This window comes from Poecile atricapillus, chromosome 12 (assembly GCF_030490865.1).
Source record: "Poecile atricapillus isolate bPoeAtr1 chromosome 12, bPoeAtr1.hap1, whole genome shotgun sequence".
NCBI lineage: Eukaryota > Metazoa > Chordata > Aves > Passeriformes > Paridae > Poecile > Poecile atricapillus.
The window spans coordinates 7,246,640-7,260,278 of NC_081260.1; the positions used below are offsets into that span (position 1 = coordinate 7,246,640).

A 13,639-nucleotide genomic window follows, 5' to 3' on the forward strand; every position below is an offset into this window, starting at 1 on the left:
ACGCTTGCAACTCTCATATTAATCCAAAATGTAACCCATTTCCCTCAGCAAGCACAGGCCAAAGGTGGGATTCCAATCTGTTGCACAGCACCAGTGTGGAGCTACAGCATCTTTGTCTACTCTAGTGTGCACAGCATGCCTGAAATGAGACCCAAATCTTTGCTTTGCAAACAGCATGCCATAAAAATTCCTGTAGTGCTACAAAGAACACCCACAATCACCTTCATTTTTATTTTTTTTTATGATTCCCATTGCTTCTGCTTTGTGCATATCATGTATTTTACTTTCCTTCAAAAAGTTTGATTTTACAGTTCTGTGCATCTATACTCTTGAAGAAACATGAGTTATGACTGACTGATGTACAGCTGTTTAGGGACCAAAATCTTAATTCCATTGCTTAATCACTGCTATACATTAGCTTACTAACAGAGGTCTGTTTATTGATTCTGGTTTGTGCCAGGTGTTTACTACTGCCAGCTACTCTGCAGTCCTCACTGGAAGCTCTCTATACATGTACCACAGGTAACAATGAGACAGCATCATGCTGTTCTTCCAGCTGTTCTGGTGCCATTCTGAGAAATAGGGTCAATGCTGACTTCCCATTTATTTCCTGATGCTTGGCCTGCAACCTCTTCCCTCTAGAGACAGTGCTGCTCACAAGAGCACTTTACATTTATTGCTCCTGCTAAGCTCTTTTGTTCTTCAGTATAGGCTGCTCAGGCAAGCAAGACCCACAGATCAGGCTCTCCAGCAGAAGCAGTGGTTTGGTTTGGTTTGGTTTGGTTTGGTTTGGTTTGGTTTGGTTTGGTTTGGTTTGGTTTGCTTGAAAATACGGGCCTTCTCTGTTTGTCACTGCTGGATTTGTACATCACTCACCCAGTTTCATAACAAAACTAACATGGCAAGAGCAGAGTTTTTACTGCTGTGCCTCTTTCATCCCCAGAAACACTCTGCCCCACCTCAGCAGCAGGCAGAAGGGCCCAGCTCTCCATATACACTGCAGAATCCTGCTCAGGGACCTCTGCAATTACTCCAGAACGTCCTTGCCCTGAGCTTGCAGATACATCTTGATTCGTTGGCTGCCAGAGACAATTTTGTTTCATGTCTCCCCAAAAGATTACTGGGTTTTGATTAAGAAAGGTCAAGGACAGCTTTTCCCTTTCAATATAAAGAGAATGACTTGAGGAAAAAAATACTCATCACCTAGCACCTGGACTTTTATCTCCACTTGAAAAATTAAATTGCCTGAAGTGATGGAAGGCTTAGGGCAGAGTATGCACAGAAATGTTTCCATGCAAATAAAATCCTAAATAATTTCTCTACTTGCTATAATTTTACATTCCCCAAAAACCGTGTTTTTTGGGGTTTTTTTGCAGATGTCTTAGCAGAACAAAACACAAAGCTCACATAGCTGAGTCTCAGATAACACTCATTTGCCAGAACAATTTTAAATGTACATTGTATTAGTGACCCAGCATACCAGAGATTTCGATTAATCCTTAACACTTCAATACATTCCCCAAAATAACTTCCCAATTGTTTGATTTTCCTTTGAAGGAAAGTGTGTCAGAGATATAATTAGCTCTAGCTGCAGACTCCAGATCTCTGCCTGGCACTGCTCACAGTAAAACGCAACTTCAGCCACTGTGAAATTGGTATAGCTACACTGAATCTGCTACAACCGAAGTACTTCATACTAGCTGAGGACCTAAGATTGCATAAATGAGGGAAAAATACTTTTTTATCTGGAATAATAATGCTGCAGAACACACAGGATCTCAGGCTGAGTAAAACAAATGACAACTTCATAAGAAATACATTCTTGTAATTGAGTTTAAGGCACTAAATAACCAGTCTTCTAACAGAGAATGAGATGCATGGTGGGTATCTCTACATTAATTAGGAGTAAGACTGTCACATGGGTTTTAATGAAATAAAGTTATAGCTATGGCTTCTCCAGGATATTAAAGTCAATTTATCTGAGGAAGACAAGTAATGGCTGGCTTTTTGTAGGAATTAGAGCAGTTCATTAAGGAAGGTAGCAGGAGTTAACACCATCTGAAAGAGATCTTATTTTTTAAGGTACAAATTCTGAGACTCTACATTACCAAGACAGAAATGCAGAAATCCAGAAGGCTGACAGAAAACACAAATTACTGCCCTCACACTAAAGCACCATGTACCTTGTGGCAGTGCGTACAAAGTACAGACATTATTTAAATGAAAAACTTAGCCAAACAATTTTTCTCAGACACAAACTCCCAAACATATTTACCTTAATGCATTTGCCCAACTGGACATTACCTAGAGCATAGCTTAGGACAACTAATGCTCCACATCCTGTGTTGCTAAATGCCACACTAAAAATTTAAATGGGAAGCTTTTAGATCTCCTAGTCCAAAACAGAGAATGCCAAGCTCATTAGCACCTAGGAAGGCAAACATCCAGGTCTCTGTCACTGGATGTGACAACCCTCAAGTGCACTGAGCAATTCTGCAATCAGATAGCTCCAAAAGCTAAAGATTTCCATCTCCTCTCACCTGTGGAGACTCATTAGACCAATCCTCAGGAAAATCCACAGAAGAGCATATTGGTGTTACCTTAACCCTCAGTCTTACTTAGTGTTTCAGTGATGAAAATACTCATTTCACAGACATTTAACTAATTAAAAATTGAGATTCTCCAGCTGTATAAGAAGCATGAATTCCAAATTAAAGCTTTTATTTAAAATAATTAAATTTTGGATAAAACACATGAAGTTTCTCTTCGGGCTCTAGAAAGAGGTAAGGCTAATGAGAGCAAACACCTCAGCCCTTCCCACTATCAAATGTCTGCTTGACCACTCCAGCCCCAAGTCTCCTGGGCAAAGGGGACAGGACCTATGTCACAACTTACATTCTCCACACAGCCACTCAAACGTGTAAGTTTCTGGTTTTCCACTCTTCACACCGTTTCAGCACATACAATGAAATTTAATTCTTCACTTGCTACAGAAGACTGTCACCCTGAAAACTCAGCTTCTGAGCTTGCTGACATAGTTTTCTAAAGACTTCCCCAGGACAGTAACTGTAAACATAGATATGTGTACATTCTTTCTGTTACACGTCTTGTGATGGGCATCTCTCATGGCCAGTGAGGTTGGGAAAGTGTTATCCTGACCATCCAATCCCTGGCCGTGGTCAGAAACCTATAAATCCTGGGTGAAGAAATAAACACTCTCTTCCTTTCACTACACCTCGAGCTGTGTCTGTGTGATCTATTCATCTCCAGTGGCAACAGAAGGCCACTAATATTTCACAGTATGAGCCTGTTGCACTGTGTGGCATTTTCAGAAGTGTTACAAGCTTGTGTTTGAAAACACAGCTGCAGAAGTTCCCTCTGACTACTTCAGTGCAGTGATGGCTGTAACAAGACAAAGGTAATAGCTAGTTTTGATACAAGCAGGATTTTTATTCAATCTAAATGTTTTCTGTACAACAGAAAGGTCTTATACAACATTAATTGAGTTGCAAGAACAGGCACAATGTTTCTGAACCCTAGTGCTTTAGAAAGTCAAGAATTTTTTTGAAAAACCAACCATGTGAAGTATTGTTATAGATGTTATAATCCTGGTTTGGGTCATTCTCCATCATGTACAACTCTCCTGCATGGACATCCTCAAAGTTAGCACTGAAATTGCTGGGATCAAACTGAACCCATAGAGTGTACCTGTAGTCAATGGTACGCATGGAATAGCCCATGATCCTGATGTCTTTCAGCTTTGGTTTGTCAGAGTTCCACTGGGGAGTGTCTGCAGGCCGGGGATATTGGCTGATAGCAACAGGTTCTTCATTAAAACACCTGTCAGTGTTATCACACCCTTCCTCCACCTTTCCTTCAGAGACATTAAAGTAGTGGACAATGCTTGTCCCCTCAGTGCACAGCACAACCCCAAATGACGTCTCTGGGCACACAGGAGGGACCTGCAGGCCAGCAAGTTCTGCAAGCGTTGGAAACAGAGACACCAGCTCCACCACTTTTTTACTTTGCCCTAGAAGAAATATCAAAATGTAAGTTTTAGAACAGGGTGGTTGGACAACTTTTCTAATCATTCAGTTGGTGTTTTATTCAAAGTGCTCTGTACAGGATTTTTGGGGGTACCGAAATCAAGGCAATTAAGGAGTGGCAGTTAGCTGTGAAGATACCAGTCCATGCACTTAGGATGTACTTTTAACAAGAAAAATTCTGCACTTACATTTCTTCAATAGCCTTAGAGATAATCATATCCATTAGTTTGGAAAAGAGCTCTTCAGAAAGACAAAGTAAATTCCCAAGGTGCCTGGAGACATATCACCACCTCTATGTACTCACTGCAAACAACAAATAAGCACTGGAAATTTACCTTGAGGTGCTGAGCCTCCAATATGGCTAAAAGGGTTGAGGTAGGGGAAGACCCTTGCTCTTTGACTGACAGAGGAAGTTGTCACTCCTGGGACATAAAACATCAGCGGCACTCGTGTAGCAACATCAAAATTGCTGTATTTTGCCCATTCACCATGCTCTCCCAGGGACCACCCTAGGTGACAAAGAACACAATTCAGCACAGATACTGGTTTGTAATCTAGTAGTCATTTCTTCTTCATTGTAAATTGACTGACAGCTGAGGCCACTAGTCTGTTATAAAGGTTATAGTAAAAGGTAAATAATCTGTATTTAGATGTAACAAGACCCTTCTCTAATGTGGAAGCTATTTCAACAGCCACCAAAATCTTGCAACTTGATATTAGTTTATAAAGGAAATAATTACACCTTTCCTTATTTCTAGATTCTCAATATTTGAATTAGAAAATTAGCATTAAAAAAGCAGAAAAGAGGAACTGCGGTATATCACAGCGCCTGCAAGAGTCTGCAGATCAGTTCTACAAGGCATTCATTTAAGTTTTGGGCAGCTGCCAGCTCTCCAATACTCCTCTTAACACTGGAGCTGAACATCCCCTGGAGCCAAGGCTCTCTACGTTAGACTGCCATATCAGGACACTCCCCCTGAGGAAGCAAGCAGTAGAGATAAAACATTTCAGCTCTCCTCTTCCTCTTGAAAGAGATGCCAACATGACTTCCTTCCAGTCAGATACACTGCCAGCTTCACTTTGGGGGAAGACAAAGGAACTCTGTGACAGCTAGTTTAACACGTTTTTTCTTGATCACTTTGCCAGCCAATTTCCCTTTTTTCCAAAAAGGAAACACCAACTGTTTACAGTTATCCAAAGCAAGGAAAAGAAAAATTCAGTTTACAAACAAGTCAGAAAGAACATCTAGAGTCATTTTAGTACCAAAAGTATTAATCCCATTTCTCTGCAATTTGTAAGAGCTTATACACGCATGCTCACAGAAGTCAACCCAAATTAACTATATATGTGACTTTAATCTGATGTAGCTAATTCACATCCTAACTGGTTTAAATCAGCTAAGCCATCCCACAATTAAATGGATCATGACAGGGTTATTTTAATGAATATTAGAATATTGAAACAAGCATTAAATGATTGAGGTATTTGTCCCACAGTTCAAATTAAGTTTTTTACCACCAGGATCCAGAATATGCAGGATCTCAATTATAAGAAGGAACCATACCCCTGTCAGTTTAGACGCTCTGCAAGCAGCAATGATGAGTGTAAGAAAACACACTTGAGCAGTTAATGAGAAAACCTGTCACCCACTCTACCAGATGGCTTTTTACAAATGGTAAGGGGGGAGGAATGGTGGCTGTACTTTTAGAGCACAGTTCCCAGCAAGAGTCACTCCTTGGGTAGGGGGTGGGAATACAGCAAGCTCAGCCCGTGTCCTGGCAAGCAACCTCACCAGCAAATCCTCAACCTGAATAAAGTGCCTGTGGGGACAGAACTGTGGAGCCACAGAAGCCAGTGCCAGTTCTTCAATCTGGCTCAGACAAGCCAGAGGTACAAGGTATGATAGGTCTGCTTGACACTATGGAAACACACACTGGATTAATATCCCAGCACTGAGTTTCACAATTAAGTTCTTAATAGTAAGCTCAAGAAAGATTTAAATGCTTACCATGATCAGAAGTAAAGACTACTATTGTGTTATTTGAAAGTCCTACATTATCCAAAGCATTCAGAAGCAGGCCAATTTGAACATCCAGGTAAGAAATTGCTGCATAATAACTCTGACGAATCTGTCGCTGTAAGTTAAGAAAACAGGAGAGAAAAAAAAAATTTCTCCTCAGACACATACAGTAGAACCAGGGGGTAGCTGGGTAAAAGAACTAAAGGACTCTACTTGTAAAGCTTTAATTTTAATTGTCTGTAGCCCAATTGTCTCGGAAAAGGTAATCTGGGACAGGGCAGTTAAAAAATTCCACCTCCCAGAAGTGCTTTCAAGAAAAGCACTGCAAACCAATCCATTCTTCATCTCTTGGTCTAGCCAGTGCACCTAATTTTGGCATAGGTACTGAAGAGTCAAGGAAAATCTTGCAAAAGAAGATACACTGGGTGCTGGTTTTGGTAGCTGCTATATATATGCCCTCACATGCAAACTGAACTGCAGTGATAGTGAAGGTTTTCCTACAGAGCTAGAGGTGACAGTATACAAGGCAGGGAATTCGTAATTGCAAATGATCAGTTGCTGAATAACTGGGAGCATCCAAGAGCAGCTGACTCCTCCCTTGCATTTGAACAAATGAAGGCAGTTTGACTTCAGAGCACTATGTTGATAGCTTACCTGGAAATCATAGGGAAGTGCTCCATAAGGGAAACTAACATTTAATGCTTCCACATCATCCCTCTGTCTGATATCCGTCCAGGGATTGTATGCCACAGAAGGTAGTTTCTTAGGCACCCAGGGATCTGGGGCCAATGTGATATTTTCCAAGGGGTACAACTTGAGAAACTCCTTTACAACACAAAAAACACAGAAAGACTGTCCTCACCTCCAACATACAATGTGAATTTTGTGTTTAAACAGCAAACGTTTTCCGTTACAAAACCCTTTAATGTTAAAGTTTACAAGGCTTCATTCCCCTTCTGCCAGAGTGAAACACAGCAATACTAGACATCCCCAACCAATTCCTGAAAAATACTGAGCTAGTAAATACCTAAACTCAGCCTCCTGTATTTCGAAACAATGCTGCAATAAAAGGTCCAACACCACTTTGAAATCAGTAGGAGTTCTGCCACCAAGTCAAACAGAGAATGAAATACAAGATCTTGTAAGGCCTCATGTCATACTCCATCAAGCTGAAGCCCATCTCCACACAGTAGCAGTTACCATTATGGTGGCAGAAGCCTGGCTTTTGGCTGAGGAGTGACAGTTCATTCTTATTAAACGTTCTGAAATACATCACAGGTGACTCCTGAGGTTACACCAAATCAAGGCTGGTTTCCAACTTGCTTTCCAGAAACAGCAATATAGCATTTGTGGGAACAGTTTTTAAAAACAAAAGCAACATTTGTCTAAGTCCCCTTTCCTGCAGGTTCCAGTCTCCTCACCTGTGGATACCTCAGTGGGATATGTGGCTTGTGGTAGCCAACAGCCAGGAAGAACTTTCGCCTGCTGGTTTTCATGATGTTCAGTAAGCGTATGGCCTCCTTAGTGCTCTCAATGTCAGGCAGAGTACCCCCAGGCATTTCTGTCACATTCACTGGGCATACCAAGTTGGCATAAAGTTTTCCATCTTTTCCCCTACAAGTCTTCATGAAAAAAAAAAATAAAGAAATTAGTTCAGTAACTTCTATTAAATACAAAGACAAAATCCTCAGTCCTGTAACTTTAAAACCAGTTTGTTTTTACCAACAAAAGAATGCAACTTCCATGCCTATGAAAATGCAGAAATCCTCTCTAAAGCTGGGTAGAAGATTAAATGTAGTCACATGGGTAAAAAGCCCACAGCTTCTATGATGAATAGAATCTCTAATCTAATGGAGATGCAGCAGCATTTGGTTATCCTATGTATAGATACATTTTAGTTCCTTCTGATCCCAAGAGTTCATAGAAAGCTGCCTGGAAGCTACTGACAGTTTCTGAGCAAATGCTGATGTGTAATCAGTGAAGAGAGATAAATTAGACTAAACAGGGAAAGGTGGCCTCAGCAGGGTATTTGGGAGCGTTGCTAAATGAACATACTTTTCTTTATGTTATGGATGCAAATGCTGCTGTTGTTAAAACCAGTCTTTTTCCAGCAGTAAACCCAAGACCAAAGTACTGCCAAGTCTGTCTGTACCCTCATGACTGCAGCTCCTGCTGGGCAGTGTACAGACTCCAACACATGATGCATAACTGCATTATGCAATCATGTTTGCATAAAGATATACCAGATTCTTTTGTATCACAGTTAAGAATAACAAACATTCTAGAAAAGTGGATCAGATCATAAAGTTTCAGGTTATTTAAACATTATCTTAATTATAGCCCCTGCTCACTCAGTCCTGAGCTCTTTTAACACATTAAGTTTACCAAGACTACTGACAATGTTTTGTCACGAACTAAAGCAAAATCAGGTCAGCTGCAGGTGCAAGTTAACAACCACACTTTTCAGATAAAGGAATTCATGACCTAGATACAAATAAGAATCATTCTTGCTTATATATCAGTAACTGAAGTTTCCAAATACCAACTTATCTGGTGCCATCTGCAGGAAGGGTTCATTGATTAACAAAACACACATCTGATAATCTAGGCCTTCTTTTGGAAAGCACAGAAACAAAGCACTGAAGTGATTAGTTTTTTCCTGCACAAGGGTGCAGCCTCAAAATCCAGAAAGCACTGACAATCCTTGATACAAAGAACTCGGTTATATCCTAAACACCCTTCTCTGTTAGAATGCCACAAATCACACTCACCTTATCATTCTCATGCTTTTCAGATGAAGGATGAAAAGGTGGAATGGACCAACTGTAGGGATAGTCATCACTGTAATTGGATGAAACCCCTGGAACAGATAAAGGTACTAAAAATGCACTAATAGTTCACTGGACCAGGAAGAGCTCAGATACAAGTCTAACTTGACTTCAATTAGGGTCTTTTTTTCATATATGCTAAATGAAGAAACATTTCAAATGAATCTTTGACAACTGAGGAAAAGATAACCAAGAAATAAAAGTCAAAAAGTCAAAAAGTTTAAGACAGATATTTTCCCTGAAATACATCTTTTATGAGTGAGGGAGACTCAAACCGGTTGAAGAGCCACCCAAAAACAAAACAAAACAAAAACAAAAAAATAAAGTAAAAAAAATAAAAAACCACCCAGAGTTAATACTGTCTTCATCCATCTCCTTGATTAGCTTTACTATAAACTGAAACACATACTGAAACTATTCACACAAGTTTAGTTCTAGGATAAGGAACTGCCAAAAAGAGGATCAGTATTACAATATCTTTCAACTCAGTAATGTTACTGCTTTTTAACTAGTGAACTAATTTCCTACTGAACTTGAAGCATTAGTCATACATTCTACATATCCTGATCCAGACTCACAGCCTATTACGAAACATGAAGCACTTACAGGCAGAACTAAGCCAACAAGCAATTTCATTTTCAGCAGATACCTAACTTCCAGATGTATTTTTAGAATGTCAGACATTTATTTCCACAATTCCCAGACAAGATGTGAAAATATCCATTAGATAAAAGTCATCTAACACATTCATCGCTAATGCCTTAAGACTTAATGACAACCACCATAAAATCTGGCTTATGATCATGATTTAGATTCTTAATATAGATGAGAATCACACATCAATACTTATGCCCATCAAATATATACACATCAAATCTATACTAATATAGTAATAATAATTACTATAATAGTAATATATAATCTATATATATATATATCTATAATCTATACTGTATATAATCAATACTATACACATCAAACATTTCTATGCTAAGCAAATGACAATTCAAATCATACCAGGGTGAAAAACTTTCCCCACAGATAGGGTCATGTAGCCGTTTTCCTTGAAATACTGGGGCATGGTGGAATAGTTTCCTGCATGAACTCTCCAGTAGGAGTAGAAATCATAGAGCCTGGTGGTGTCAGGCCTGCGGCCAGTGAGAAATGACACTCTGCTGGGAGCACACACAGCTTGCTGAGGAGAAAGACAGCCAAGGAGAGAAATGTGGAACAAAAAACAAAACACACATATGAACTAACTTGGGCACAGTTAGTGCCTTAAGTTTTAGCTTTCATATCTTCCAGATCCTGTACTGCATTAGTACATAACTCTGAACTTCATATAAAGTGTTAGCAAGTTCTTATAAAGTGTTAGCAAGTTCTCTTCACAGTTTAGTTAGACAAAACAATCCTTTTCCAGCCTGAAAAGGCTGGAACCAAGGACACCATTGCAGCTTCAGGTCCAAAAAGTATAAACAGCAAACTGAGGAGAGCAGTCTGGGAGGATGTGACTTCATAACCTGAAGCTATAACTGGACAATTAACCTAAATATGTAAATGGACCAAAACTTACAAAAGTGTGAAAATGTGTGACCTGTTGTCCATCTTTGGCGTAGCCTTGGCCAGGCTCTTGTACTGCCCAAGGTGTATCCTTTGAAGGCCTTTTTAATAAATACCTGCTTTATTCCTTTAACACTGTCTAGCCTCTGTTCTTGAGGTAGCCTCTCAAGGCATCAACAGCTGGGCCATAACCATCTGAAAACTTGGGGATCATATGGAACAAGTTTCATATCACTTTGGGCTGGAATGAACAGTATCCTTATTAAGTATATAAATTCCAAACTAGATGCTTTTAAAAAAGCAAACCAGGTTCCATAAAGGCAGTGCTTTTTGAAATCTGGTTGTTCACATCACACAGAATTAAGCAGCAGTGGCAGGTGGACCGTGCTGATAAAAACCAAAAGTCTAGTTCATCTGGACTGCCTTAAGAATAAAGAAAGGATAAACACAGAAGGTCTGGGTTACGGTCCAAAGGTCTGACCAATTCTGCTTCAGACTGACAAAACCCAAGAGTTATTGCTTTGAAGTCCTATTCCCTAGCTGGAATTAGACCCAAACTTCTAATTTCTCAGCAGTGAGGAACCTGGGAATGTACACTTCCTGTGCAGAGTATTCAAGTGAAGAGCAATTAGTGACCTTTTGAGTCCTCTATTTTAGAGTGATGTTTACCACACAAACTGCCCCTTTATAGCAGTCTATAGAATTGATTCCCTCAAAAGATTAAAAAGTAAAACATAGTATTTTATATTCAGTAGAAAAAAATAATTCTAATTCAGTAAAATGGCATTTTCAGGCAGAACTTGGCTGCTAACAGTGAAAACACTTGAGTGACAATCTACTCCTCCAAGGGCTACACAAATACCATAATTTAAATGTCCTGTTTTCATTTTTCTCACCTTAGTAAAGATAGGTTCACACACTACAGTTCAGCCCAATTATTTATTTTCTGCTGAAAACACTTCAGGTTAATAAATACTTGCTTTTTTTCACTGGCCTGTGTAACACCTACTGTGATAAATCCAGTAATTATTTTTCATAGACAAAACATGTTTAAGTAATTTATCTCACCTGGGCATATGCATTGCTGAACACCATACTTTGGGAAGCAAGCTGATCAATGTTCGGAGATTTCACAAGCTTATCTCCGTAACAGCCCAAGGCAGGACGCAGATCATCCACAATTATAAACAAGACATTCATGCCATCTATGAAGGAACAAAATTAGAAATAAATTAACCTAAGCTCCTTTAAGCAAAGGTTACTTTATGCCGATTTATCTGTTTTTAACCCTTAAATACATTTGAGGACAAAAATAAAATTAATAAAATGAGCAAGAATATCTTTGTAAGGGAATGCAAACAATGGGATTAATTCTTCAAAGACAGAAATGCTTATTTGTCCTAGATAGAAATATAGCAGTTTTAATATCTCTTCTTATTTCATTTCTTGCACCCATGGTATTTTCTCCAAGTGCTATAGGCAGCATCTCCTTGCAGCTGGCTAAAGTAGGGTGGCGCAAAATAAAGAGGTATTTTATAGATCTACCTACTACCGAATTCTACGGCCTGCAAGCTTTGAGAAGGGTGTTAAACCACACGTAAACAACACTGTAGTCTTGTATAATTCTGCTCCGAACAGATAAAACTATTTTTCGTCAATTAATTACACACGTCTTTATAAAACGCCCTCTCAAGGCGGAGGACTGTACAGGGGGCTCGACGTGCGCACGACACACTCGCCACCGGCGAGTGAAGCAGCATCTTCTGCAGGGCCACACCGAGCCCCCGGGGACACACCGAGCCCCCCGGGACACACCGAGCCCCCGGGGACACACCGAGCCCCCGGGGACACACCGAGCCCGCAGGGACACACCGAGCCCCCGGGGACACACCGAGCCCCCGGGGACACACCGAGCCCGCAGGGACACACCGAGCCCCCGGGGACACACCGAGCCCCCGGGGACACACCGAGCCCGCAGGGACACACCGAGCCCCCGGGGACACACCGAGCCCATCGGACCCGGGCTGCCGCCGGCCGCTCCCACCAACCCAGCCTCCGCCGCCAGAACGAACCCCCGGGCCCGCGCCCAGCTCCGGGCCCCGCCGTCGCCGAGCCGGCCGCGAAGGCATCACGGGGCAGCCGCAGCAGGAGCAGGGACGGGAACAGGCACAGGCAGAGCCGAGCCGTCGCCATGCCACAGCGAGGCGGCGGGGCCGGGCAGAGGCGGCCCGGGGGCGGTGTCTCGAACCATCGCCGGAGCTTGACCCCCGCCGGGAGCGGCCCTTCCCGTTCCCCGCGAGGGGGCGCGGCGGGCCCGCGGTGCGGGGCTCAGCCGGGCCGGGGCTCAGCCGGGCCCCGGAGCGGGCCCAGGGTACGCGCTGTCCTCAGGGCGCAGCGCTCCTCCTGCGGTTCCTGCCAGCGTTTGTTCTTGCACAAGTCTCAGGACCCGCCGCTACTCGTGTGGAAAGGGAATGTCAGTGGCATTCTCAACGTTATTTCCTTCTCGTGGAAATAACATTGGGGAATGAGGAAATCAAGGCTTAGTAATGAGAAAAGATGTCTGAGTACTTCGATCCTATTTGTGAATCAGTTAAGACTCTGGTGTTTTAAAGAAACGTTCAGTGTTTCCGGTCACCCCGATCTCCCGCAGGCCGCCTGCGGGTGCGCCCTCTGCAGAGTGAGGGTGTCCCCGATATATGAAAAGTTACATAAACTAAAAAGCTCCCCATAACACTTAAACTTTCATTAAGAACTAGTTTTATTAAAAGCTCAGGAATTTTTCCTGGTTTCTATCTTCAATTGCAGTACAGAGAATAGATTTATTGCCAGTATTCCTGTACAAAATAAACTCACTGTTAACTACACATATGCTTCCCAATCAGCAACTGTAAGATTATCAAAGATATATAATAAGCTCACTGGAAGATTTCTAAAGAATTAGAAGACTGTAACTATGTTGTCTTACACATTTAACAGACAGGTAAACTGATGACAAGTATACCAATATTGAAAACAGCCACCATGAACTCACTTGGATGTGGGAAAAACGATGGCAATGAAACGTGTGATGGTATGTGCATTCTTCTGTTTTACCAAGTGATAGGTGCACCTTTGAATACAAATGAAAATTTAACAGTGAAATATACTGGCAAATATTATTTTATTTGGGACTAGACTGTTAAAAA

The 13,639-nt window shown here is 41.3% G+C and overlaps 1 protein-coding gene across 2 annotated transcripts; it reads right to left on the minus strand.

Annotated features, from left to right (window-relative positions):
* Positions 1–3,406: 3,406 nt before the first annotated feature.
* On the minus strand, positions 3,407–12,817 carry IDS (iduronate 2-sulfatase). Of its 2 annotated transcripts, none has more exons than XM_058848031.1 (9): positions 12,503–12,817; positions 11,523–11,659; positions 9,912–10,089; positions 8,838–8,926; positions 7,488–7,688; positions 6,721–6,891; positions 6,055–6,181; positions 4,382–4,555; positions 3,407–4,030 (listed from the first exon to the last, which is right to left on the minus strand). In XM_058848031.1, exons 1-9 carry the CDS (start codon positions 12,645–12,647, stop codon positions 3,537–3,539), a joined length of 1,716 nt encoding a protein of 571 aa, XP_058704014.1. In that variant the 5' UTR covers positions 12,648–12,817; the 3' UTR covers positions 3,407–3,536. The 2 variants fall into 2 exon arrangements, with proteins under 2 accessions (XP_058704014.1, XP_058704015.1); XM_058848032.1 differs by having other exon boundaries at positions 3,408–4,030; positions 12,527–12,810.
* Between the last annotated feature and the right edge of the window lie 822 nt (positions 12,818–13,639).

Excerpts from the sequence above, each read along its gene's own strand:
- IDS (XM_058848031.1), bottom strand. The coding sequence starts at position 12,647 with ATGGCGACGGCTCGGCTCTGCCTGTGCCTGTTCCCGTCCCTGCTCCTG. Across the intron at positions 8,927-9,911 it reads GGGGAAAGTTTTTCACCCTG|GGGTTTCATCCAATTACAGT; the intron begins GTATGATTTGAA and ends TATCTGTTCCAG. Across the intron at positions 7,689-8,837 it reads AAAAGCATGAGAATGATAAG|ACTTGTAGGGGAAAAGATGG; the intron begins GTGAGTGTGATT and ends TTTTTCATGAAG.